This window comes from Carya illinoinensis, chromosome 10, assembly GCF_018687715.1.
Source record: "Carya illinoinensis cultivar Pawnee chromosome 10, C.illinoinensisPawnee_v1, whole genome shotgun sequence".
In the NCBI taxonomy this organism is placed as follows: domain Eukaryota; kingdom Viridiplantae; phylum Streptophyta; class Magnoliopsida; order Fagales; family Juglandaceae; genus Carya; species Carya illinoinensis.
Genome location: NC_056761.1, coordinates 633,154 through 660,175, shown reverse-complemented (window position 1 = coordinate 660,175; position 27,022 = coordinate 633,154). Strand labels below are relative to the sequence as shown.

At 36.7% G+C, this 27,022-nt stretch overlaps 3 protein-coding genes and 1 long non-coding RNA gene across 4 annotated transcripts; 3 read left to right on the top strand and 1 right to left on the bottom strand.

Annotated features, from left to right (window-relative positions):
• Positions 1-846: 846 nt before the first annotated feature.
• On the top strand, positions 847-4,801 carry LOC122280105. The gene is made up of 3 exons (XM_043091078.1): positions 847-2,089; positions 2,901-3,090; positions 3,950-4,801. The coding sequence occupies exons 1-3, from the start codon at positions 1,199-1,201 to the stop codon at positions 4,510-4,512; spliced, it is 1,644 nt and encodes a 547-aa protein (XP_042947012.1). The 5' UTR covers positions 847-1,198; the 3' UTR covers positions 4,513-4,801.
• A 3,820-nt stretch (positions 4,802-8,621) lies between these two features.
• Positions 8,622-10,251, top strand: LOC122278108 (UPF0481 protein At3g47200-like). The gene has a single exon (XM_043088205.1). The coding sequence runs from the start codon at positions 8,786-8,788 to the stop codon at positions 10,136-10,138; it is 1,353 nt and encodes a 450-aa protein (XP_042944139.1). The 5' UTR covers positions 8,622-8,785; the 3' UTR covers positions 10,139-10,251.
• Positions 10,252-15,354: 5,103 nt separating this feature from the next.
• Positions 15,355-16,555, bottom strand: LOC122279707. Its single transcript, XR_006229655.1, has 2 exons — positions 15,952-16,555; positions 15,355-15,820 (listed from the first exon to the last, which is right to left on the bottom strand). It is a non-coding gene; the product is annotated as an uncharacterized LOC122279707 (long non-coding RNA).
• Positions 16,556-23,569: 7,014 nt separating this feature from the next.
• On the top strand, positions 23,570-25,320 carry LOC122280095 (UPF0481 protein At3g47200-like). Its single transcript, XM_043091062.1, has one exon. It carries the CDS (start codon positions 23,812-23,814, stop codon positions 25,132-25,134), a length of 1,323 nt encoding a protein of 440 aa, XP_042946996.1. The 5' UTR covers positions 23,570-23,811; the 3' UTR covers positions 25,135-25,320.
• Positions 25,321-27,022: the final 1,702 nt, after the last annotated feature.

Below are 27,022 nucleotides of genomic sequence, written 5' to 3'. Positions count from 1 at the left end.
AAAAAAATGAAGAAGGGATTTTTAGTGCAAGTCTTGCTCTGCGTACTTCCACTGTAAAGGCTATCGATTGACCTAAACAAAGAAACAAAAAAAGAAAAGAAAGTCGTATCCAATAATTAGATGTAATCCTTGCAATCAACATCAATATTGTTACCCTTCGGGTTGGCCATATTCTCCACCGAAGTATTGGTTTTAACTTCACATAACCTTGCTACTTTTTCCTATTTACGTGAGTGATCTGCTGAGAACTCAACTGTTGCAATCCAATTAAAAAACTTGGAAAAATAGAAAACCATGATTTGGATTTGGCGTCAAGAAGGTTACTTACCAAAACGAAAAGAAAAAAAAAAAAGAAAAGAAAAAAAAGATACTTGACGTGGCGTCAAGATCTCGGTAAAGAAGTGAGCTATTTGGTGCAGCCTGCAGCCAGGCACCTTGCGAGTCAGTCAGACACTGACTCTGCTCTGTATCGCAGTAATAACACCTTAATCAGAACAGTAATACCTAGATTTCAATAAATATCCTTATAATTTATTTACAATTCATTTACAATTTATTAATAAAATAATATTTTTTAAATTTCAAACACATCAAATCAAAATCAAAATTAAAATAAATATTTAAAAAAATATTATTTGTTTGAAAGGTCATAAAGAAATTGTAAATGAATAATTATTTTATCATTTTCCTAAATATAAATAAAACAAACAGTGGGACATCTATGATAATATCTATCGTACAATATACATGGGGACATCTATGATGCAGTTGATGCAGTTGATGTACTCCACCTCGTTCTGTGCAAAAACTACTCTCCGATCAAGTTATCATCACTCACTCCTATACTATACTATTAAACTCACTTACCATTTGCTGACAAATTTAACAATAATAATTTGTTTATCAACGTTAACCTCGATATTATATTCCTCTCAGATTTGAATCAGGAAGTCTCCTCGTTCTTTCCCCACAAACTCTCTCTCTCTCTCTCTCTCTCTCTCTGCAGTATATTTGTGCCCAAGTCCACCTTCGCCCTTCCCTTCGGAACTTCCACCTCAATTGAAGCCTCTTCTATCTTCCACGGTGCCGAAATTCATATATACCCACCTGAAAGTTTGAAGCTCTCTCCTGCGATCAGCTTTATAATATAGTTTCTCATTTTGGAAAAACCAGTGCTGTTAGAGACTCTGAAATCTGAATGATGGCTCAAAAGCACTTACACGAGCTACTGAAAGAAGACCAAGAACCATTCCTTCTCAAGAACTACATTACCGACAGACGCTGCCAGCTCAAAAGGCCCTCACCCAAGACCCAGTTACAAGTCAAGAAACGGAAACCCATCTCCGAAACCCCAAGCTTTCCAGGAACCTTTCGCAAAAACGTTTGCTTTTTGTCCTTCCACGACTCCCCGGACCTCAGGAAATCCCCACTGTTCGATTTTTCATCTCCCGCAAAAAGCCCCTGCAGAAGCCCAAATGCCATTCTCCTTCACATTCCTGCAAGAACCGCGGCTCTTCTTCTTGAAGCTGCCCTCAGAATTCAGAAACAATCATCAGCTTCAAAACCCAAAATCCAAAACAAAAATCCGGCCTTTGGTTTGTTTGGGTCAATATTAAAGAGATTAACCCATCGGAGCCGAAAGCGCGAGATCGAAGGCGATGAGGCTAACGTATCAGTAAAGGACATTCTGATGTGGGATTCATCGGTTGGGCGCAGAAGAACTTGCAATGAAAGCCTGAAAAAAATGCAGAAAAAAATGGTGGCCGAGGGTGACGAAAGTGCGTCTAAGATAAATGCTTGTGAGACAAACCATTCTTGTTCTTGTAATAGTAGGCCTAGTAGTGCTTTTTGGTCCGAAAGCAATGAGGACAGGTCTCTGGATATGGATTTCTCTAGCAGTAGCCAATCCGTAGACTCTGAAGTACTCGAATTGTTATCCAGACGGAGAGAAGATGCGGATTTCTATTGCTGTGAAAATCGCTTTTGCGAAAGTCCTTTCCGTTTCGTGCTTCAAAGGAGCCCGTCTTCTGGTCGCCGGACGCCGGAGTTCACGTCACCGACGGCGTCCCCTACTCACCGCAAAACTGAGGTTTGTTACCATTTTTTTTTTTTTTGGATTTGGACTTATACTAATTATAACTATCCAAATAAAACCAACTCAATTTCTTTTAGTGCTGACTTTTTTCAAGGAATGGAAGCATTTGAATTTACCACATAAAAAAATATTGTGCACGTTGGACCGACCTAGCTGACTCTATATCTGAATTGTCGGTAACCTGGTCCATGTCCTTCGAAATTGGCCGGAACGTTCCTCATGATAGGTCAATTGATCATGACAGAGGCGAGTCTGAACGGCTAGTCAGCGACGGCGCAAAGATAGCAAGATCGAGCGGGCTATACGGTGCAAAGATAGAGAGACAGAGAGAAATTAAGAAAAAAAAAAAAGGAGGACTTGGGGGATAGGGGTTTTTATAATTTAAATATAATTGTGATAGTTTAGTTTGGTTTTAACCGAAGACGTTACTTACTTCATTTCTCTGGATCGACCACCGAGCCAGATTTGAGACTCCATTGTTAATTTGTAACATTGACTATACAATTTAATTTACGCCAGGCCCAATCCTGCGTCCCATGCCAATCTGTTTAGGGCCCTTTTTCGATAATTATTTTCCGGAAGAGGACAAATACTACTTGTATTTGGTGTTCTGATTGATAAACTCCGACGCCCCTTTTACTAGAAGATGGTTTTTGTGTTTTATTTTCTAAAACTCGAGGGCAAAGTCAAAAAGCTGCTAAAGTATGACGCGGGTCTAATCTAAACTCATCAGTGACGACTGATTGTTGTGGCTCAATCGTGAAAGTATTTGTGGTTTAATTAAGGTTGTTATGGATTCTAACAGGAAAAAGATACTAGTTGCGGCTCAAATTTCGAACAAGAGGAAGATAAGGAACAGTGCAGCCCTGTATCTGTATTGGACCCTCCATTCGAGGACGATGATGATGGACATGAAGATGCGGAGGATGTGGACGAGAACGGGGACGACAGTTTTGATGATGAATGCAGCAGCAGCAGCTATGCCATTGTACAGAGTATGTAACAAGTTATACGCGTAATAAATTATTGGCTTTTTGTATCATTCTTCGTTGGTTGTGCGGTCATTATCAATGAACTAACTTAGAATTGTACAAGTTGCTTGTGCTTTGATGTCAACTTTATTGTCTAGACTACGGTAAGTAATATGTTACTGTCATGGTTGAATGATCGTGTTGATTATGAGCCACGGTATCTATGTGGGATCCGTGGAAAGATTGTATGTTGAACATGCACTTATGTTTTGGTCATTGAGTATGTGGCAACGAGTCTTGTTAATGTGACCTAGTTTTGTCGAGAAAAACCGACCATGCCAAAGTTGTGATATGACCCACGTTTGATGATAGCAGGTCTGTGTCAATTGTAGGAGTCTCTTCTATGAATTGGATTGGACTGTGCAACTGTCAACCAAATGCATTAGAATTCTATGGCATACTTCTTTTTTCTATATGTTTTTTTCTGTTCATGGTTCAAACATTTAACAGTGGCTTAAACTACTGTCAAACCAATTTTTAATGAGATCAATGCCATGGTAAGTGAGGTGTTGCAGGTTAAGTGCACAAAAATAAAAGGAATATCCAAAAGGAATCTGAGATTTCTCTATCTATGCCATGTGATCTATGGTCTTAGTCTTTAGGATCAATTGATTGATAATTTGTGAAACATATTTGAATAGCAGTATAAGCTTGTTATGCAAACAGTATAGTAGTTTGGATAAGATGAAGGGTACACTGCTAAATCAACTCTTACATTTGAAGTAGAAAGTTTTTTTCCCATCCAAACTCATCATGGACCCAGTGCTATCATAAAACTGGTGGTTCATTATGTTTCCTTTTGTAACCTGTTTGATATTTACAGGAGCAAAGCAAAAGTTATTGCACAAGCTTCGAAGATTTGAGAAATTGGCAGGATTAGATCCAATTGAGCTTGAGAAAAGAATGTTGGAAGAAGAAGAAGAAGAAGAAGAAGATGATGATGATGATGATGATCATAATGCAGACGACCTAGAGGAAGAGGATAAAAATGAATATGTGCTAGAAATATCAGATCAAGAAAAGAATGCCGAGGCATTTGTTATGAAAGTCATTGGCAAATCAGGCTTCCAGAATTCACTGAAAATCCCACAGGACATGAAGAGATTGGTTTCAGATCTCATTGGCGAGGAGGGAAGAGAACAGAATGTCTTTGACAGTGATAAAGAAGAGGTGGTGAATAGGGTTTGCAAGAGGTTGGAAGCGTGGAAAGAGGTAGAATTCTACACTATTAACATGATGGTAGAGCAAGATCTCAGAAGAGGGCATGATGGTTGGAAGGGAAATCGGGAGCAGGTCGGAGAGACAGCACTGGAGATTGAGATGGCCATCTTTGAACTGCTAGTTCAGGAAGTGTCTGAGGAACTAGTTTCTCTTGGGGGAAAATGACAGGGGCTGAGGTTACATTCAAATAATTGAATTTTGGTATAACCTTTTTTTTTGTTTTGTTTTGTTTTGTTTTTGTTTTTGGGAGGTTAAAATTAGATTTCAATTGGAGCATAGTGTGACTTGCACCATGTAGAGATAGGCTAAATAGGAAAATGACTGAAGAAGTGGTAACAGGTACTATGTATATGAATCATGCAAGCAGTGGGGAATCGTGTATTTATCCTTGCCCAATGAAACTTGACGGGTACAATTTATTGGCCCGCTATGTAATTACAGATTTTATTTCATATCTTGGATGCCTTTGTGTGCCCAACAGGCTAACAGCCCAAGCGTTTCTATATATATCTGGTTGCAGGGAGCTTACTATCCAGCAACGTACCAGCAACAACATCTTCGTACTTCTCGTCTCCTACAGCCAGACCAGACAAATAAGAGATGCAGTACACATTAGATAGTACGTTTTTCTCGCATATTGTTAGTAAATATAGATTCTGATATCAATGTTAGGTGGTCTTAGACCCCTTTCAATTTTAAAAATTAGTTCAAGAGATGAGATTTTTTTTCACACTTATAAACTGATCATCAGTCATTTTGACAATCAATGTAGGACAACCCCAACAATAAAGTATTAGCTTTGACTTCATATCCAGATAGAGTGTTCTTCTATGGCTCATGCTGTTTAAATCTAAATATTAAGAGTGATTAAAATGGGGGCATAGAATCGGGCTTCAGCTCCAATAACGTCACGACTCTCGAGGAAAGTTCTTCCATCATCTCATCTAAGTTGCATCTTGTATAGAAGAATTGGAATTTTTGTCTTCTTGCTCATCGAATAAACCTTTATTCGGGTGGGGACATACACTATAGTTGGGTGAAACTCTACGCGGACAATGTGAATAGAAAGAGCGTCCGTTTTGATATGGACAGCTCTTGGGCCATTTCGGCCCATTTGCTCAAAATGGGCTTAAATAATAAAATTTCAATCAATTTATATCGAGAATGAACTTGATGAGATTCGGGATACAAGTATTATTTTTACAAATTCTTTCAGAAGATCACTCGAAGACAGTGAACGAGGTGATCGTGATCCTGATCATGATCATGATGAAATTAATTGTCTGAGTGGGGATTTTGCAGTGGTCCAAGTCGGTATGCATCTTCAATGTGAAAATAAATCTCTATTCGACTGATCGATATGAAATTAGATATTTTTAGGCTTTGTTTAAATAGTAAAAGTATTTCACCTTTCTCTTCTCATCATTATAACTTTCTTCAATTTCTATACAAAATATAATAAATAATTCAATTTTTTCAAATCTCAAAATAATAATAATATTAAAAAATAATAATTTATTCAACTCATTTTATTTCATTTCACTATATATCAAAGGAAAATACTTTAGCCACAAATGAATTACACACAAATAAATCTACAGACTGATGTGACTTGATGTGGTACGTCAGATTGTAAAGTTACTTTTATTACAAAGTAGATCTAATAGATTCTATGAAGCCACATCAGATATATGATTGTATCATGTATCTAAAAATTAGATATTGTCATGGCCATTGTCCTTGTTCATGGTCAAGGTCCTTCCAAAACTTGCAGATAAAAATCGTTTCGGATGATTCCATGCGCTCAAGAGTGGTGTTCTTTTTGGATCTACGTACGTCTTTTGACCTATCGGAAGTTGGAATGAAGAGAAGGCTACTGAAAGTCTATCCACGCGGACCAAATCCATATTAATTGATAGCTGTTGTTCACCTTTCGATCGTTATCTGCTCCATCGATGGTTTCCTTGTCTTTCTATTGCTAAGACAAACACTCTGCAATTATAAGTATTCCAAGTGATTGCCAAATTTGGTGCTTAATTGTTGTCCCCAGTGGACATGATTTATCATACGTCATGAAGCATGTGATCAAGCACGGGGAAGACTAACTGGTGACACTCTCAAAGCAATTCAGCTTTTCATCAACAGTTTCACAGAATCACATGGGAGCATTTAGTTAGACTCATTTTCTTTACAACTCCACAAGTTCACAACTAACCATTGAAGAAGGTAGGTGGATTTTTTGTGCCTACCTTCTTCAAATTGAATAATAATGAATATTCAAGCTTTATATGTGTGTATATAATATATATATATATATATATATTTATATATATTCCTAAGTAATGGGTACAGAGGATTCTAACTGAGATCTCAGTACCATTGGAATACCGGAATTTGAGCCATTTCAGTCAAAATATATATTTTAGGGCAAGGCTATTATGCCGTCTGGGTAATTTTTTTTAATATATTTAAATATTTTTAAAAAAGAAAAAAATATATCAATATATGTTTTAAAAAAAATATAAATCACTAAGCAACAATTTTTTATCTTTCTTTTTACCAGCGGTCAAACCCAAGGGGAATAGAAGCTTTTTTCTATATTTTATTTAGTCTGTTTGCGATTGCAGTATAAAATAAATTTTTCATAAGAAAGCTTTTCATTGTAAAAAAATTTATCATTAAAAAAAAATTTATTATTTAATAAACATGCAAATAATTTATTATTTCTAAAAGTGCTTAAAGCACTTTTTTTTAAAAAAAAAAAAATTATCAAATATATTATAATTTTTTAAAAAGGTTTTAGATTACTAAAAGAACTTTTTTATAAGCCTCCGAACTTAAACCCAAACGTGCACTTATTCAACTACATTTTACGCCTTTTATCTGAATGTGTACGTACATTTTTCTCTTATATGGCCAGGCTAAGAGGATTGACATTGGTCAAACTAAAGTCAAAGTTGAAATTTGGTTAAAATTAAATGTTTTGACTAAAATCTAAAGCCATTCAAATATAACCATATATTGGACAAGATAAAAAAATCAAATTATTTTTTCATAATAATTTTTAAATTTATTTTTTCATATTTTGCCACTACACTAAGTATACTAATTAATATATGATTAGTTTTGATATTATAATTCAAAAAATCAAAAGTTTAGAAATTAAATATGTTAATTAATAATTTAGAATTATTAAATTACTATTTAACATATAGTTAGTGTTAATATTAGAATGCAAGCAATTAAAAGTTTAGAAATTAAATATGAGTTTGATTTATGAACAGTGACTAGCCAAGTTTTAACTTTTCTTTCTATTTTCTGTAGCTCAAAGTTTCTTTTAAAATATTTTAGCTAATCCAATGCATCTTATTTAAGTAGAACTTAGCTATATTTTAGACTTAACTAATATTTGGCAAGTCTAATACCCTTGCCTTTACCAGATAAGAAAAAGAAAATATTATAAAGATAAAAGGGATCTCACACACTTATGTGACACACTAATAATGTGCCTTGTATCTTTTATTTTTTATTTTATTTTATTCCCTTATCATCCCGTGCCTTTCCACTCCTCTCCTCACACCAGCCATGGTGGTAGGAGACTACCTCAAGGTGAACAGAAGCGGCTGGTAGTCCAAGCTGCACCGTTGGCTAGGACATGGGAGCTCATGGTAGGGGTGCGGTTGTGGCTTGCCATGCACATTTTTTGTACTATGGCTAGTTGCGGTGAGATCGTGATTGCATGGCAAGGGTGGTCGTGGCTTGCGTAGCCAACATCCAATGGCCAAGGTGGTTGCAACGTGGTTGGGGTGGGCGCACTTGTGTGGTTGGGGTGGTCGCAGCACGGGTCACGACGTGGCTGGGGCGGTTGCAACATGCATGGTCGACGGGTGTTGTCTGGTGTCCAGAGTGGTCGATGGTCCGGTGGCCAGAGCGGTCGGGAACTGCCAGAGCATGAGAACAAGAGAGGGAAAGGGGAGGAGGGGATGGGTAACACAGGAAGAAAAAGAAAAGGAAAAAAAAAAAAAAGATGACATGTGACATACCGATAACATATTACAAGGAGAAATATCTTAGCCATAAAGAAATTATACAAAAGTAAATTCATAAACTGATGTAGTTTGATGTAATAAGTCCGATTGTAAAATTACTTTTAATACAAAATAGATTTAATGGATTATATAAAATCACGTCAGTTTATAGATTTATTTTTATATAATTTTTTTTGTATATATATCAATTCTCCATCACAAGTGTGTGTAATCTATTTACGTGATTCTTTGGTCTCCAGCAGCCTCTCAATGAGAAAAAGCATGACTGGGCATTAATGGTTATCCATGTTGGAGGGCTTCCAAAATCAAACAAGTGGGGAGAAAGGTACTTTTCCTCATAAACTTTTTTTGTCAGAAAGCCATTCACCAGCTTCGACTTCAGCCTTCAGATGGCAACGGGTTCCGATGAACGAGAAGGTTGCAGTCACGTCGTCACGATCTGGGAGGTCAACAAGGAACGCATAGACAAAATGGAAAAGATGATCTCCCAGACCATCCCACGCTTGCTAAGCACTGCTGCGGGTAGAAGAACTTGTAGCATCTTCAGAGTCCCCCAGAGCTTTATCGAGATCAACGGCAACTGGTACCAGCCCCGTATCGTCTCCATCGGGCCCTACCACCGCGGAAAGCCGCACCTACAGATGATCGAGGAGCACAAGTGGCGGTATCTCCACTCCTTGCTCTCAAGGACCAGCCCCATGGGTATAAATTTGGAGGACTACTTGAAAAGCATACACTCAGTTGAAAAGGATGCCAGAGAGTGTTATTCCGAAGTCATCCATCTCAGCACCGATGAGTTCCTTGAAATGATGGTTCTCGATGGTTGTTTCATAATAGAACTGTTTCGAAAGGTTAACGATCCAGTACTATTCGGCCCTGATGATCCTCTGGCCACCATGGCTTGGGTATTAGCATTTTTCTACAGGGACTTTCTTCGACTTGAGAATCAAATCCCATTCTTTGTTCTTGAAAAACTATTTGAAATTTCCAAAACGTCTGGCGACGAGTCTGGTCCGCCCTTGTCTTTGCTTGCCATGCGATTCTTCGACAACATAATGCAAAGACCCAACCAAGTCATAGAAAAGTGTCACGGTTTCAAGGGCTTGCATTTGTTGGACTTGGTTCGTTCAAGTATTATCCCATCCGATCAAGAACTTCCACCACACGGGGGCAGCACACCAACCCATATCATCCATTCCGTTTCAAAGCTTCGCCGTTCTGGGATTAAACTCAAACGGAGTAAGACGCCGGAGAGCTTCTTGGTGGTGAAATTCAGACGCGGTGTAATTGAAATGCCTAGCATAACGATTGATGACTTCATGAGCTCTTTCTTGGCGAATTGTGTGGCCTTTGAGCAGTGCTACAACAGCTACTCCAAAGACGTTACCACTTACGCTACTTTGTTGGACTGTCTCGTGAACTCCGCAAAGGATGTAGAGTACCTTTGTGATCGCAACATAATTGAGAATTACTTTGGGACAGAAGGCGAGGTTGCACACTTCATCAACAACATGGGCAAGGACGTGGCGTTTGATTTCGATCGGTGCTATCTTTCCAAGCTGTTCAATGATGTGAATGAGTATTATCAAAGTAGTTGGCATGTCCAGTGGGCGAGCTTCAAGTATACGTATTTTGACACACCGTGGTCTGGGATCTCGGCGTTGGCTGCCCTTGTGCTCTTATTGCTCACGCTTGCACAGACTTTTTTCACTATCTATCCTATTGTGCATCCTAGATCATAAGGGTCATCTGAGAATTCTGCTTCCCCCTCCACACCATATATAAACATCATCTGCTATATAGTTTTAAGATCAGATTTATGAATTAAATAAAAAGTTGTCGTATTTTTTGGTCTTGATTTTGAGTTCTTGTGATGTGAAACAGGATGTGTATGAAATGCTCATCTGGGGGATCATCAATATGCGATTTATTATTTCCTCAAATAAAAAGATTTAAGGAGAAAAATGGCCTGTGCATGCTACAAACATGAGTACCAAACATTCAATGCTTGAAAGAAATTAAAAGCACAAGCACTAGTACCAAACATTCAACTATCCTGTTTAATATATAGCTAGCGTCGTGGAACAGGACGTGTATGAATGCTGATCAACGGAATAGGGCTTCTACAATGATCTAATTAAAGTAGAGCCATAAATTATCAGATTATTTTTCATTTCCTCCTCAACCTTTTGGAAAGTTATATATATATACTCTTTTGTTCAACTTTTTAATTTTTACCAAAATCCAGTAAATTATGCTTGCTATCTAACATTCAAAAATTTCCAACCAGACAAACCTTGTTTTTAAGTTGATGGGCAGATTTCCGCACGAAACGTGCATGGGAATGTACGTAAGGGTGATTAATTGCAAGCGACTTCCGCGGACTTTTCAAAGTCTAAATCGATCAAACACATGAGGAAGGGAATATGTGTAGAGGCGAGGAAGTGTCTTGATCTCTTTCATAACGAGCTGATCTCCTAAAAAAAAAAAAAATTCCCGGTATGATTATTCAGTTTAGTCGTCGATCTTTCTATGAAAAAATAAAGGAAAACTTCAGCTCACCGGTCCAAATAACTTAGCTGAAAGCTTTAATTGCGCGCAATATAAAAATTAAAGTTGGTCATGGTCATGAAAATGAAAGTAGTGTACGTTCTCCAATATTGAGATCAATGAGTCATGAGGCGCACCAAAAATGTTTAAGAATGGAACTATAAGCTGGTTGCATCATGTAAATGTAATTTCATACGTACACAGTTATTAATGCATGCATGCAATTGCTCAAGCGCTTCTAGTACTAATATTGCCGTTTGTGTAGTAAATTTGTACCTACTACGTACTGAATTGTATGGGGACGAAATTAAGGCAGCTCTTGTCATCTGATTAATAAAGCATAAAGATGATATAATATCCCACTTTATTCCAAATTCTGATCTCAACGTATGCGCCGAGTAATTTCAGCTTCAGCGTGTCCTCATGGCTGAAAGAATCCACCAAAGCACGTCACCAATATTGGTGTTTTTAAGAAGCCCATGCAAAGTCGCGAAAAACATATGGGCCTCATGTTCTTGGTGATTCATCGGCCTATCATTATAGCTCCTTCTACGACATTGTACCTAAGCAGGTCCAACTCTTTTTTATTCGTGGACTTTTTTGACAACGCGCATGTTGTTTTACGTACGCTGTCTGATCTGTTAAATCTTTGTTTCAAACATAATTCCTTTTTGATTTTGTTTTTTCTAGTGGAATTGACGAGGGGCGGTTAGTTTAAGATATCAGTGCTCTTTGCGTTCCTAGTAGGCCTTCCGAATTCCAACTCTGACTTTGAGTCGAAATCATTCTCCAATTCTGATTTTAAAAAGAATCGGAGCTTGACTCTGATTCTGATTGGAATTCTGAATTTCGTCTGACTTCTAATCGGAATCGAAATTCCGAATTTTGATCGGAAAAAAGCCATTCATTTTATTCTTGTTTTAAATTTATTTTATTTTTATTTAATAAAAATTCACTTTATATATATTTTGTTCTTGTTTAATATTTCTCAATTAAACAAATACGATTTATTTTATTTGTAGTTTGAATATGTAATCATTATCTAAGCAAAACTTTTATGGGTAGCTTACAATGTTATTAATTATCGTTCAAACTTCAAATGGAATTTATATAGCAGTATGTAATGTTTAAATGAAAATTATCTTCGATGAACGAGTATTAGGGACCATATTTTCATTCCAAAAGCTCAAATCTGTTTGAACACGTTAGACTGTATAATTAATTATTATATATAATTCAGAAAGTCCTAAATAATTGATAATAAAAATAACAGTCGATTTTAAAGTTTGATGTAACGGTCTATAAGAATAAACATATTGATTTAGCTAAAAAGAAAAACATCATCTACAACACTGTATTTGGTCATTAGGAGTACCTGAAATTAAGATAAAAGAAGTGGTCAATCAATAAATGTAACCAAAATTGATTCAGAAAATTAAGCACAGTACAAGTAGAATTTAATTACCATTAATACCAATAAAATGTAAGTTAGTTCTAATGTCAACTTATTCTTATCCATACTCCATCAATTATCGGCAACTATACTAGAATTCACAATTACATATGTGAAATGATAAAAAAATATAAATTAAATAGATTTATGAACATCATAAAAATAATTAAATAATCAATAATTAAAAAAACAAGTACAATAAGGTTACCTCATTCAAGCCTATAGCTATCATCATCAATGCCAATGCTATCAGTCCAAGGGGTGTATAATTGATCTAGTTCTATGTGCAAACGAGGGCCTCCACGGTTGACAGTGACAATGAATTCCGGAAAGCGTCCAACACTTGACCTCCAGTGCTAAACGCCGACTCAGATGCAACCGTAGTAATAAAAATGGTTAGCACATCTCAAGCAATATGAGAAATGATTAGATACTTGGTGGAATTAGCCTTCCACCAAATTAATATATCAAATACAGGACTAGGTGCCTCGACCTCTTCTATAAAATACCGTTCAACCTCTGAAGTACACCCCATAATATTTTTCGATGCGACAAGTTGATGATACTCATTCATAACGTCGTAATTCCGACGATGTCGATGTAATCCTCCATCTGGGCTAAGGTCATCGGAGGGAGGTGTCGGAGTTGAGTGTGAGGTACCCACTGCAAATGAAGGTTGTCTACTATTTTTGTAATCGTTGTAATAAACGATGCAGCTTTCATTGCCTCAAGGACGGAATTTGCCAAATATTCTATCACGGCCAACTTGATTCGGGGGTCAAGGATCACAACCACAGAGTAATCTATTTATCTTCTCAACTTGCCCCCAATATTTATTATATTTGGTAAGCGTCCTCTAAGCCATACCAGATAATAGTCTGCTAGGGTCATCACAACCATCTTCCAAGTGGTGGTGTGGTGCCGAGATCTGACTGAACCACAAGTTCACAATCGTATATGCAGATCCAGATATTTTCATAGCAATGTCATAAAAAATCTGTAAAAATGTGACAAAGAACCCCACACTCATCCAATCATGTGTGCTAGCCGAACCGAGCGCCTTTCCTGCAGGCTCCAACAAAGCATACTTAAGGCCTCCATCCTCCACCTCCATCTGCTCAAACACCTTTTGATACTTCTGTTCCACATCAAATATCATATATGTAGAGTTCCATCGAGTCGAAACGTCTAAGCACTACATCTGTGAATGTTTTATCCAAACTTGTTTCTTCTATTGCCCTGAACTTTTTAAGCCTTTGGGGGGAAGCCCTCACATACCGCACAATGTTGCGGACTTTTGTAATGGAATCGTCAACCTCTTTTAACCCCTCAGTGACAATCATGTTGATTTTGTGAGCATAATATTGAATATGGATAAACTCATGGTCTCAAATGACATCATCTCTCACTCTCGCATTCCGCTTGAACTATTCAATTGCAATATCATTGGCACTGACGTTGTCAACTGTAATACATAAAACTTTCTGAATTCTCCAATTTTTCAAGCAATCATCCATCTTTGCCCCAATTGATGCATCTTTATGATCATTGATTTCTTTGAATCCAATAATCTGTTTTCTTAAAGTTCATGAGCTTTCAATGTAGTGTGCTGTAATACATATATAGAAAACGTTCTGTATAGACATCCATGTGTCAGTTGTAAATGAGACTCTCTGGCCAGTAGTCACAAACATTTTTCTCATCTTAGTCTTGTTTTTTAAATGTTTTTTTATAGAATCTCGCATCACTATATATTGTGATGACAATGAGAATCATGACTCAATGAGCTTGATAAACTTTCGAAACCCTTTTATTTCGACTGTAGTAGAAGGCATCTCATCTTCAATTATCATCTCTACAAGCGCATCTCTCAACATCTTCTCACTGTATTGAGGGATGATCATTTTCTTAAGTTACGTACCATCAGTCGCAGTAGAAGTTTCGTAACTAAGTTTTGTCTAATTTTTGGCCGCCAATCCCTTTCCTATGTTATACTCCTGGCAACCATTTAGATGTGATATCAAACAAGCGGTACCTTATTTCTTTGAATGACATCCAACTTGTTGGCCACAATGGTTTCAAGCCGCCTACGGTTCCTCGGGATTGCCGTCAACCTTGGTGAAATGTTTCCATGTCCACGACTTTTTTTTATTTGATCGTGGTTGTGGTGGTCTCACGGATGGAGGTAGTACATCCAGCTCATCCCCAATAGCTATCTCCTCCTCCTCATTAAATGTATCATCATCTTCTATGTTTATCGAGAGTGAAAATCGACTACTTGCATATGAAGTTTGTGTTCTGGAATGGGTCTAGATCTCGATGCTGGGGACAGAATTGTGGCATATTGATCCTGTTCTAGGGTCCCATATGGTTGTACATCCATACCTTGAAATCTGACACATATATATAAAAAAAATTGAATTGTTTATTATATTTTATGTGAAAATTTAAAAAAATTATAATAATTAAATAATATAAAATAATTTGTGAAAAAAAACCGAGTGATTTGATTGGGAAGAGAGTCAGCTTCAATTGGGTATGTAAGTAGTGAGCCTTAGGTTATCTACATTTTTGCCATCTCAATTATTCAATCTTGACAGGTATTACTATTTGTTAATACTTGGAGAGTACAATTTATTATTTTTAGGGATGAAAAATATATTTAATCCCAAGATATTCCGATGCATTAATGTGGATTTATTCAAAGTTTTTTCTTGACATTTTATTATCACCCCAATGATAATACGAATTCTATCATGAGTTTCATATGAACTTGCATTCATATTAAATGAATCTGAATTAACCAAAATTAAAAAAAATGCAAAGTGCAATACTTAAAAAAACCAATCCTGAGAGAGGCATTTGGGGAAAATGAGTATACAACATCTTAAGGCAAGCCTCTATCCATTCAGTACAAAACAATTGACCACCATCTTTGACGGCGACACCATGACAAATTCAGAAGGTCCACCCAGTCATGGATCTCAATTATTTAAATTAATGAAGTGCATGCTTAAGGAAAAATGGTTAATTGCAAAATCAACATTTGAGTTTTTCACATTTTTTACCTTAGTGTTCAACTTTTGAAGAAACTTACTACAATTATTGTAATTCATGTAGTATCTAAACAGACAACTCAATCAATATATATCATTAATGTTGTGCGTTAGGCCTGTGCAAATAAAGTTGTGACCCGGTCCATCCGCAAGGACCGACCCGGCCCGACCCGAAAAAGCGGCTTGTAATAGCTTGCGGGTCGAACCTGCTGAAATCGATTACACGTTTACCAGTTGATCTCAAACCCTAGCTGCCATCCCTCCCCATTTCTCTGTTGTCATTACCACTTGCAGTCGATTTAAAACACAATGGAGCCTCATGTGTTATACGGATTGTTGATCCGTGGTTCAACCACAAGGAAAATCTTCAGTTTTATGTCGATTTGGAAAAAAGAAAAAGAACAAAACAGAGCATTTGATCACGGAAAAAAATGAAACAATTTGTTAGCAAACCTGTGCAGAAATACAAAAAAAAAAAAAAAAAATTATTTCCTACCTTGCGGCCGTGGGATGTAAGAATCAAGTAGTTTGATACACTCCAAGTCTCCAATTTGCTAGGGAGCTCAAGTCAGGTTTCTCGGAAAACGAATATAGAATGACCGCTTTCTTAGCATCGTCTCTGGCTTCAACTTGTTCCACAAAAGCAAAGCTTGCTTGCATCAGCCGTGAGGATCAGCTCAGCCCAAGCACCATCCAGGAATCCCATAAAACCCATATCAAATGCTTTGACAAAAAAATCCCATTTTGAGATTCAAGTACTCCGTTAAAGCTTAAAAGGAAATCAGTAAAGTCGGTTCAGGTCGGGTCAATGCGGGGTTTCTGTCTAGTAAGCCGGGTTGGATTGGGTCGGACCAAAATGCAAACTGGGTTGATTGGGTTGCAGGCCTATTGTGCATGATGAAAAGAGACTAACAACCACCAGGAAGATAGAGCAACCTATCATGGCGCTCCAAATGGATGACCCTCACCCATGAACACCTAGTAATCAACTTTCAAACCCTACATTATTTAGTATTTAATTGAAATATTGTAAAGATAATATTTGCTTCTTTTAGTGCGTAATATATTGAAATAACAAGCAGTTTTGTGGTTCACGGGTCTTACTTTTATTATATATGATCACTCTCCCTATATAAACTAGTGCATGCTATCTTAAAGAATTAGCTCCAAAAGTTAAAACATCAACCTTTTTTACAATAGAAACTCTCCTCTCTCGAGTCTTAAGATCAGAGAGATTAGAGAGAGAGAAAGAGAGACCAGACATGGCTTTGAATTGGCTTCTTCATTTTGCATGTCTATTTTCTCTCTTTCTCCCTCTTAATTTCTAATCAAAGTATTTATCTAGCATACAGGAGACTGAATATGTATGATGCTTTACAAAAACTTATTGAAGGAGAAGTGAAACCTAAATATAGGAGATTGAATATATATGTGCTTCATGACAAAAAAAAAAAAAATGCAATATATATATTTTTTCATGTATAAGTTATAATTAAATGAAGGTGTAAACTATTAAATTTTAGTAGTTTGGATGTACATATGTGTCTATTTTGATATAATAAAGATCAATGAGAGAACTCCAAATAATTACTTAGAGATACGAAGTGCAGAATTTATTCAATACCTCTTCCAAAAAAAAAGAATTGTATGTAAAGATAACTAAACTATGTAAAACAACTTGTCTTGCGATAGACCCTTTTAATTTTTGGTGTTACAACTTACCTCTATGATTATTTTATAAATTATAAGGACTTCAATCAAAGATACCGACCAATATATATAAAACAACAACCAAAAAAGACTGATCCACTATATATATATATTTATTAGAGAAGAATCATTAAAGCCCAAACAATAGGAATTCTTAGTTCTTTTACTATAACTTCTTCATCTTTTCACTAGTTTTTTTTTTTATAGAGTTATTATATTCTTTTTTTCAATAGTTTTTTTTATAGAGTTATTATTGTAACTTCTTCCATTGTCACATCACTTTTGAGTAGGGGTGGGCAGCGGGGTCCCGGACCCCGTTGTTTCGCCCTGTTCGCCCCGCCCCTGCATATGCAGGGCAGGGCATCCGCACTGCAAGGGTGGGGGACGGGGGATCCCGCCTGAAACAGCCCGCTAGAAATTTAACGGTGAAATTTCTATTGGTTTTAGGAATCTCGTGAAGACCCGATTAAGTTTTCACTAATCTATTAATCGTATAGTTGATGTTATTACTCACTGTAGTATCAGAAGTATGTTTTTGATTATTATAGATAGTTAGAAAGTTTTAATAGGACACATGGAAAGATTTTAGCCACGTTACTCTTCCAAGTATACTCTCCACTTTTGGAAAATAGCCTAAGCTGATTTTGTGAATATTATTGGAATAAAAAAAAATCTTGAGTTGATTTTTATAGATATTATTAGATAAAAATATCTTAAGTTGATTTTTGTAGATATTATTGGATAGAAATATCTTGAGATGATCTTTTATAGATATTTTGGATAGGAAAAACCTATACTCAACTCTCAACTCCAGCCTTATCATCTTCCAAATCTCGTCCATAAGTATCTTCAAGCACCACCCACGAACTTATCTTCATTTACACGTTCCTTTAAAAGAATATCAAATACTCTCTCTCGGATAGCTTTTAGGAGTTCTTTTGCACGCCCATTTCAAAGCTTTTGTAAGTGTTTTATCATAAAATCTCCTTCATATAAGTTGTTTCTTTTTTAGTCTAGTTTACGTAGATATCTTATTTATCTCATTTGAAGATCATTTGGTCAGTAAAATATTATGTAAACTATAAAAAGGTCATTCTAGAAGATAAACTGGAGAATATGTTATATTTTGGAGTTTTTGATCAAGCTAATGGATAGATATTGGTCCGAAATTTTTATGGAGTATTGTTAACATGTATATATGACTATTGATTGAGGATTTTTGCATGATTAAAGGATTTGATGAAATATTTGCTTAGATTTAGAAACTAGAAGAGGAAAAACAGTTTCTGTTTTGAGAAAGTTTAACTCTTTGGTGGTCTAAACCTATTCCAATGACTTTGATAATTTTATTGGAGGATCCAAAGCATCTTATATACATGTTATATTATTATTTTGAAGATATTTGATGTTAGTTTCAAAGATATGAAATTTTATACAAAGAGATATTCAGATAAGCCATAGTGTGGATGTTCTTGGCTAAATTTATGTTTTGGTTAATTTCTAACTATGTGATCTTGAATTAGAAGATTATATATGTTTTAGGACATCTTTTTAAACCATGTGATGGTTTGTTTGAAGATCACATATTTATAAGTCATAGATCAAAAGGTTGATCAAAACAAGTTGGAAACAAAAATCAATAGAAATAGCATATGAGAATTTCGGCCCTATGGAGTTTTAATAGTTGTGATTAGTTTTAAATTTTTATAAATTGATATTTGAATTAAGGATAAAATTTACATGAGGCATGTAAATTTTGGTGACTTTTGGAGTTAGTATGCAACATTCTTAAGTTATGGATAAAACAGTCATTTTCCTACATGCAGAGAGTAAAATGAAAATTTTACTTTTTAAGTTAGTATTTTTCATATTTCACTTTATTAGTGATTTAATGCTAACTTTTAGAATCACTAATTACAGTTCCTCGTAATTGCGCTTAAGGTTTTATAAGAAACGCGGAGATCGAGGTAAGTTAGCTTTTAACTTACTAGCAGTCTACTATGTATGTATGCTAAGTAAATGAACTACAGTGTATATATATGTGTATTATAATATATGTCATGTCATGCCAAGTTATAACATAATTTTCTGTTATATAGAATTTATTCTGTCATCGGTTTTTATCTGTTACATAATATATTCTGTCATGTATATGAAAACTGTTACATAATATATTCTATCATATATTACTATACATTACAAGTACGTCATGTTAAATATGCCATCTATTACATGTATGTCAAGTCATGTAATATTCATTGTTGCAAGTATGTCATATTAAATATGTTGTCTATTATATGTCATGTTACGAAATATTTCTATCTCAAGTTGGTCATGTCTTTCAAGTTATGTTCAAGTCACGTTATGTCACGCTAGGGTTTCAGTCCTTTCGTATTCCAGTCATGTTTCATCTTGAGTTACATTCAGTTTCGTGGGGTCCACAACAATTGTGGCACACGAAATATGGGGTCACGGCAATTGTGACGCATATACTACGTGAGACACAACAATTGTAACACGTAGAATATATGGGGCCACAACAACTGTGGAGTATGTATTTAACTGTATTGTGACACATAGAATACATGGGGCCACAACAACTGTGAAATATGTATTTAATTGCATTATGACGTGTAGAATACATGGGGCCCCAACAACTGTGGAATATGTATTTACACGTAAAATACATGGGGTCACAACAACTGTGGAGTATGTATTTTTCAAGTTAAGTCAAGTTTCAGATCAAGTTCATGTCAAGTCAAGTTCAGTTCATATTTCAATTTAAGTTATGTCAATTATGCTATATTGTACGTCAAGATATGTTTCAATTACTTATGAATTTGATTATGCATTCATGCTTTTACTGTCATCCATGCATCATTAGCCTGTGTGGAAGTTTGTTTTGTTAACTTACTGAGATTTGTAATCAAATCTCACTGTGGTAGTCCCAACTACCATTTTCCCAAATGGTAGATCTTGTTACAGGACCTGAAGGAGGATCAGGAGCTGACCAACTAGACACAGTCGACTGAACGACGGTGCGTCGTTAATGTTAATATAGTAGTTAAAGTACTACTTGTACGATGGAGTTGCATTTCAAGTACTTTTGGATCATAACTATTTTGGACTAGTACTGTGATCTTATTTATTCAATGGATCTTTATATATGAAGTATATTTTAAGTATTTGAGATATTTTCAGTTTGGTGCATAGTATTGCTAAAGAAAAAAAAAATTATCCGCTGCGAATATTGCATAATGTTAGATGCATGTTAGGAATATTGCATCTTATATGTCATGAACGGGGGCAGGTAACCTTGTGTTGCATGTCTCGACGCTTCAAATGTCCGTCTGATCCCAAACGGAATTTGGGGGCGTTACACCGCCTGTATGGGAAGCCCCTAGTGGAGGCGGGGGATGGAGGGGCAGTGACCCCGATCCAGTTTTCCCCCGCCACGCCCCGTTATACATATATATAATATTATATTATATATTTGCATATAATAAATAGATTTTATAGATGAAATGATGGTCACTGGTTTCATCAAGTCACTTAATGAAATGGCATCGTTTTTTCCATTACAAAACGATGTCGTTTCATTAAGTTTTAACCCTCAGGAGTTAACCCCCCCTCCGCGCGTGTCGCCCCCTTCCCTTGAATCCCTTCGGCAGCTTCTCGAAATCTCTCTCTCTCTCTCTCTCTCTCTCTCTCTCTCTCTCTCTCTCTCTCTCTCTCTCTCTCTCTCTCACCCCCAGTCCCCATTCCCAAGTGGCCTACCCCGTTCCCTCCTCTCTCTCGCAATCTCGCAGCCTCTCGTTCTCTCCTCTCTCTCGCATGAAGTCGGACGCACGCCGCACGGTACACGGTAAGAACACACAATTCTTTTTCTCTGTTGTTTTTTAATTTTTTATTTTCTATGAGTTTTGATAAAAGATTGGAGGAAGGGTGAGTTGAATCGGAGATGGAGGATGGAAATTTGTGACTTGTGTGCTATGGATTCGTGATCATTGTGTATGTGTATTTAGTATTCACTGTTTTCTTGCTGTGATTGTTTCGGATTCCATTTTATTTGACTTTTTTTTTTGTAAATTTAATTCTATTGAAAACCCCTAAATTGATTTAGGGGTTTCAATCATGAAACCTTTAAATCAATTTAGGCCTTAGGGTCTCGGATTGGAACCCTAAATTAAATTAGGGTTCCAATCCGAGACCCTAATTATTTTTTATTTTATTATTTTGATTTATTTATATTCATTTCGATTTCATCGTTATTAATTTTAATATTAATTCTTGTAGTAACACATGAGATGACGTCTACCACCTTTGCAGCATAAAAATGTGCTCAAGCCCAGGCTGCCCCAAGTGTCACAGTCAAAGACAAGCCACAGATGACGGGTCTCTGAGTCTCTCTTTAAAATATTTAATTTTTAATTATTTGTTCATATTTTGTATTCAATAATTTGTAATGTTGATACAATATCCCTTGGACACTTTTATATTTGTAATTTTGTAATTGTTTAGCCTTTTAATTTTGTAATAGTTTAGTTATTATTATTAGTTTATTAGGTATTAGACTCTTAGACTAGTAACTTTTATTAGCCATAAAATCAATTACCATCCAAGACACTTTTTTTTTTTTTTTTAAATTCTAGTTTTTTAATTTTTTTTACTTATAATTTTATGGGCTGAAAATGACCTACAAGTTTTTTTGGACAAATAAAAGCTTGTGGGCTATTTTGTTCCATTGCTGAGGTTTCTGGGCCATTTTTGGCCCAGAAATTACTTCTAGGCCCAAGGCCCAGTAGGGATGCGGGGGGGCGGATGGATTGCCCCCCAATCCGCACCCCATCATGCGAGACGGGGTACCTCGCCCCTGCTGGACGGGGAAAAATTTTTCCATCCTCCCCATGCAGGGGCGAGGGGGGGGGGGTGTCTACCCCGTACCGTATGGTGCGGGTAGCACCCCTACTTTTGAGGATTTTTCCAACTTATTTGATTGAAGTTGTTAGTCTGTGTTTATTTACACTTATATGGAGCATGATTTGAGTCCTTGAAATGGTTGCAAACGAGACTTTTTGGTATTTTTTTTGTTTGTGACATTTCTACAAACAGGTAGCGTTCAAAGTCCAAAATCATAAACTTTAAGGGTGGAAACATCAAGACCTCTTTTCCTCAATACATTCGTTGATTTCGTTCACAGAATTAGATCTAATATACAATCCAATTTCCAATTTGAATAAGAAATAATATAAAAAATTCAGAGTAAATTCCTAAATTTACAACCCTAAAATTTAAAATTACCAATTGAAAAAAATGGGAGGATTTTGGCACTACGGTGACGACGACCTCTGGCAATCTACAGTGGAATCTTGCTTGGTCGTGGACTGTGGAGTCATGTGGCGTGAGAGGGCACGATGAGTCTATGTCACTGTGAGAGGCTGAGAGCAATCAGAGAGAGAGAGATGATCGAGTGAGGAAGAAAGAACAGACCAATGACATTTAGTGGTATATTCAAAACAGCGTCATTCCCATTTAAATGGAACAACGCAGTTCCAGTCAATAGTCAAAATTTGGAGTCAGAATTCGAAACCGGTGGGTTACTAATTCAGACTCCGACTTCCATTACGGAGTCAGAATTACTCTGATTCCGTTGGAGTCGGAATCAGAGAAGGAATTGGTCGGAATTGGAGGGGTCGGAATTTTGCATACTACTAATTCCTCGGCAACATGTGGCTAGCTGCATACGCACCCAATTAAGTTGTATGTAAATATGTAAGAATTGAATTTAGCCTTACTTTAGCCCTGGATAATCTATAGATACGGCTAGGAATTATGTTGGAGAAAAAGATTTAAAAATATTTTACAATTTATAAAGATCAATATCGAATCTTTACTAAAATATTTTCTCACTGTTTGTCTCTATATATACATTTGATCAGGCTTGAGAAAACTTGTTGAAGTTTACATCCTCGGTCGCTTGTTGAAAAATTACCGGTCATTGTCGGAAACTAATTAAGATGCCAGCTAGGTAATTGATAATTGAATTTTGTTATGTACAAAGTAAAATCGCGTACTAATTTACATACTAATACTGATTCATTTATATTTTAAATTTAAATTAACACTATTTTCAATAAAATCTATTTTTTGACCAATCATATTAAATTAATACACATATTAATACACAATTATGCTTATAACTAAATTATAATTAAGGTCCATGTTATCTCAGGACAATCATAAGCTATTCTTTATCGTAATGAAATTATCAAAAGAAAATATAGAACAATTTAACAAATGATGACTGCGGATTGAATTTCTCTATCAATTCAATTACGTACCCTAGCTAGCTTATCCAGCTTGTCCATAAGGTTCCAACATTATTTGATCCTTAATTGATTTAGGAGTTGTTCTCGGGCATCCTCAATAAAATAAAAAGAACAAAATAAAAAAAGAGAGGTTATTTTACATCCAACAGATCCATTGGATAAGCTAGCCAGCAAAATTGACAATCGCAGCACCGTTCAAAAAAGTTTGTTCCTTCTTGGATCTGTTGGTTAAGTAAGCAAAATTGACACAATCGCAGCGCCGTCCTACAAGGCCATACACACCATAGCTTCAAAGTCACAGAAACCAAAACTCCGCGATGGCATGCAATCATGTCGTGGAAATTTGGGTGGCCAACAAGGAACACCAAGAGTCGATGCAAGACAGGATCTCCAAGACCACCCCTCAGTTATTAAGCACAGCAGCCGGCAAAAGCAGTTGCTGCATCTTCAGAGTCCCCCAGAGCTTCGTCGAGATTAATGGCATCAATTCCTACCACCCCCGCATCGTCTCCATCGGTCCTTACCACCGCGGCAAGCCTCACCTCCAGATGATTGAGGAGCACAAGTGGCGGTACCTTCGCTCCTTGCTCTCCAGGACCCAGACCATGGGTATATCCTTAGAGAACTACTTCCAAAGCATACACCCGCTTGAAAAGGATGCTAGAGATTCTTATTCTGAAACGATCCACCTCGATCCCGATGCATTTCTGGAAATGATGATTCTTGATGGCTGTTTTATGTTAGAGTTATTTCGGAAGGTCAACAATCCGACGCTTTTTGTAGAAGACGACCCTCTTGCCACCATGGCGTGGATATTACCATTTTTATACAGAGACTTTCTCCGACTCGAGAATCAGATTCCGTTCTTTGTTCTTGAAAAGTTATTTGAAATTTCTAAGATGCCCGACGAAAAATTTGGTCCGTCCTTTTCTGTGCTCGCTATGCGATTCTTCAACAATGCAATGTTAAGAGACGAGGAAGTCATAGATGGGTTCCGCAATCTCAAAGGCTTGCATTTGTTGGACCTGGTTCGATCAAGCTTTATACCACCCGATCATGAATTTCCACCAAACGAAGGTAACGTACCGACCCATATTATTCACTGTGTCTCGAAGCTTCGCCGTTCAGGGATTAGGCTGACTCCGGGTAAGGCAGAGAGCTTCATGGTGGTGAAATTCAAGCATGGGGTCATTGAGATGCCCAGAATAGCCATAGACGATTTCATGAGCTCTTTCTTGGTGAACTGTGTGGCGTTCGAGCAGTGTCACAAAAGCCGCTTCAAGCATGTCACCACTTATGTAACTTTGTTGGACTACCTTGTGAATTCAGCCAAGGACGTAGAGTACCTTTCCGACCGCAACATCATTGAGAATGACTATGGGACCGAAGGTGAGGTTGCACGCTTCATCAACAACATGGGCAAGGAGGTAGCATTTGATTTCGATAAGTGTTATTTGTCCAAATTGTTCAATGATGTGCATAATTATCATCAGAATAGCTGGCACGTGCAGTTGGCAAGCTTCAAGTATACATACTTTGACACCCCATGGTCGTTCATTTCGGCATTGGCTGCCTTTGTGCTATTAGTGCTTTCGTTTTTACAGACCTTTTACACCATCTATGGTTTTATCCATTCATAACCCAATGCATAGAACAGTGTCCGGTCATAGTTAATTTTAAGAGGAACGCGTATTTTTTTTTAGTGTAAACTTATTATATTTGTTTTGTCATATTTAGAGTTCTTGAAGGACTGATTTACTATTTCCTCGCTATATTGCCGACATATATCGAAAGTAAAAGGATGCTCGATCCCCTCTTTATGTTGATCCTTTTCAGTAGCAGTATCTGCTAAAAAATGTACCACACATTCAACCGTCGTATGTGTTTGATGGCATGGCCGGGTTCCGATTGGGGCTTTGACGATCCACCCAATCACAATACTTACCCAACTAATTTTCTTTTCCCTAAGCTGCAGAGAGGGAAGTCATTTTGTTTACGTACGTCAAGCCAACTAACGTTCAAACCTCCGTACAAAAAAAAAAAAAAACCTAACGTTCAAACCATTCCAACCAGACAAACCTTGCTCCTCTATTGTGCTGGACAAATTGCCGTCTTGAACGTAGGATGGGGAAATCATTAGTCATTGTGATATAGAATGTTAAACGCTTGGGGTCCATACTAGCATCTGCATCCAGCAAAGAAAGAGAAAATGTCCCAGTGTCGACGAAAACGAAAAAACCAGCAGAAGAAATTGTCCGCTGGTCACGAAAAATCTTCTCCCTCTTTTCTTTCTCAAGCGATTCGTCTCTTTCTTAATAGAAAAATACTAAAAACGGGAGTTTGACTTTTCTTGTTCTTCATTGCAGAGATAATTCAACTTTGGGTCTAAATATTTTAGGAAGAGATCTATTATCATCTATAATCTCATCATTGATATTAATAAGTAAAATATAATAAATAATTTTTAATAATTTAATATTATAATATAAAATAATAAAAATTAAGATAATGAGTAAAATTAAGGTGAAGGCGTCAGACCACAAACATAAAATAAAATAGTTATGGGCTGATTCAATTTCCTCAAGCCATGCACAAACAAGGCTGGCCCATACGTATGAGCTCCATGCTCTGCATTACAAGCTTCCACAAGTGCCTCGTCACATCAGCAACCATCCACGAAAATTGTCTTGATATCTGATAAGAATAATACTATGATTAAATTATTGACTTGATTATATCTTTAATACAATAGCATTTTTTTTTTTTTTGTTTAATTTGTGTTTCTGGTTCTCTAGTTTAACATAATGATTAGGAATTCATTAGCTTAGAAACGAGTCAATTCTTATCCGCAAACAGCGCGACTATGATTACAACCTTCGGCCTGGGTTCAGCCTTGGCCGTCGAGAATTTCTGGAAGGGCTCCCCCGGGGTAAAGCTCTACAAAGAAAGAAAGAAAGAAAGAAAAAAAAAAAAGAAAAAAAAGAAAAAAAAGGCTAGCAGGTGCCCGGAAGCATGTGCAGATTACAATGTCAGAACAAGATTTTATGGGCTTAGGCCCATTTACTTGAATATATATATATATATATATAATTGCCTTATCTGGTTTGGGCCTAGCTAAAAGAGAGAACAGTGCAGGCCGTAAGAGCAGGAGTCAGCGTATAATGTGTCCCGATGAGAGAATCAGTGCCATCAAGATTCAAACCATTGTGTGGTGACCACAATCATCTCATTAATTGTGCCCACAGAAACAAGTTACAACCCATTATCATGGGATTATCTTCAAAACGGACAAGGTGTTTTTGGGTGATTTACACCCTCGAGTGACACATCATTAATTAATGAAACTTATGGTGGGTTGCCTTACATGCTACTATCTGCTCTTTTGCCCTACTACTGTTGAGTCTGTTCATCCTATCCTCTCTCTCTCTCTCTCTCTCTCTCTCTTTGAGTTCAGTACCAAAGTTTTGAAATTCGTTTCGGAGACCATTCCAGTTGAAGCACTGAAACGGAATATTTCGATACCGGTAC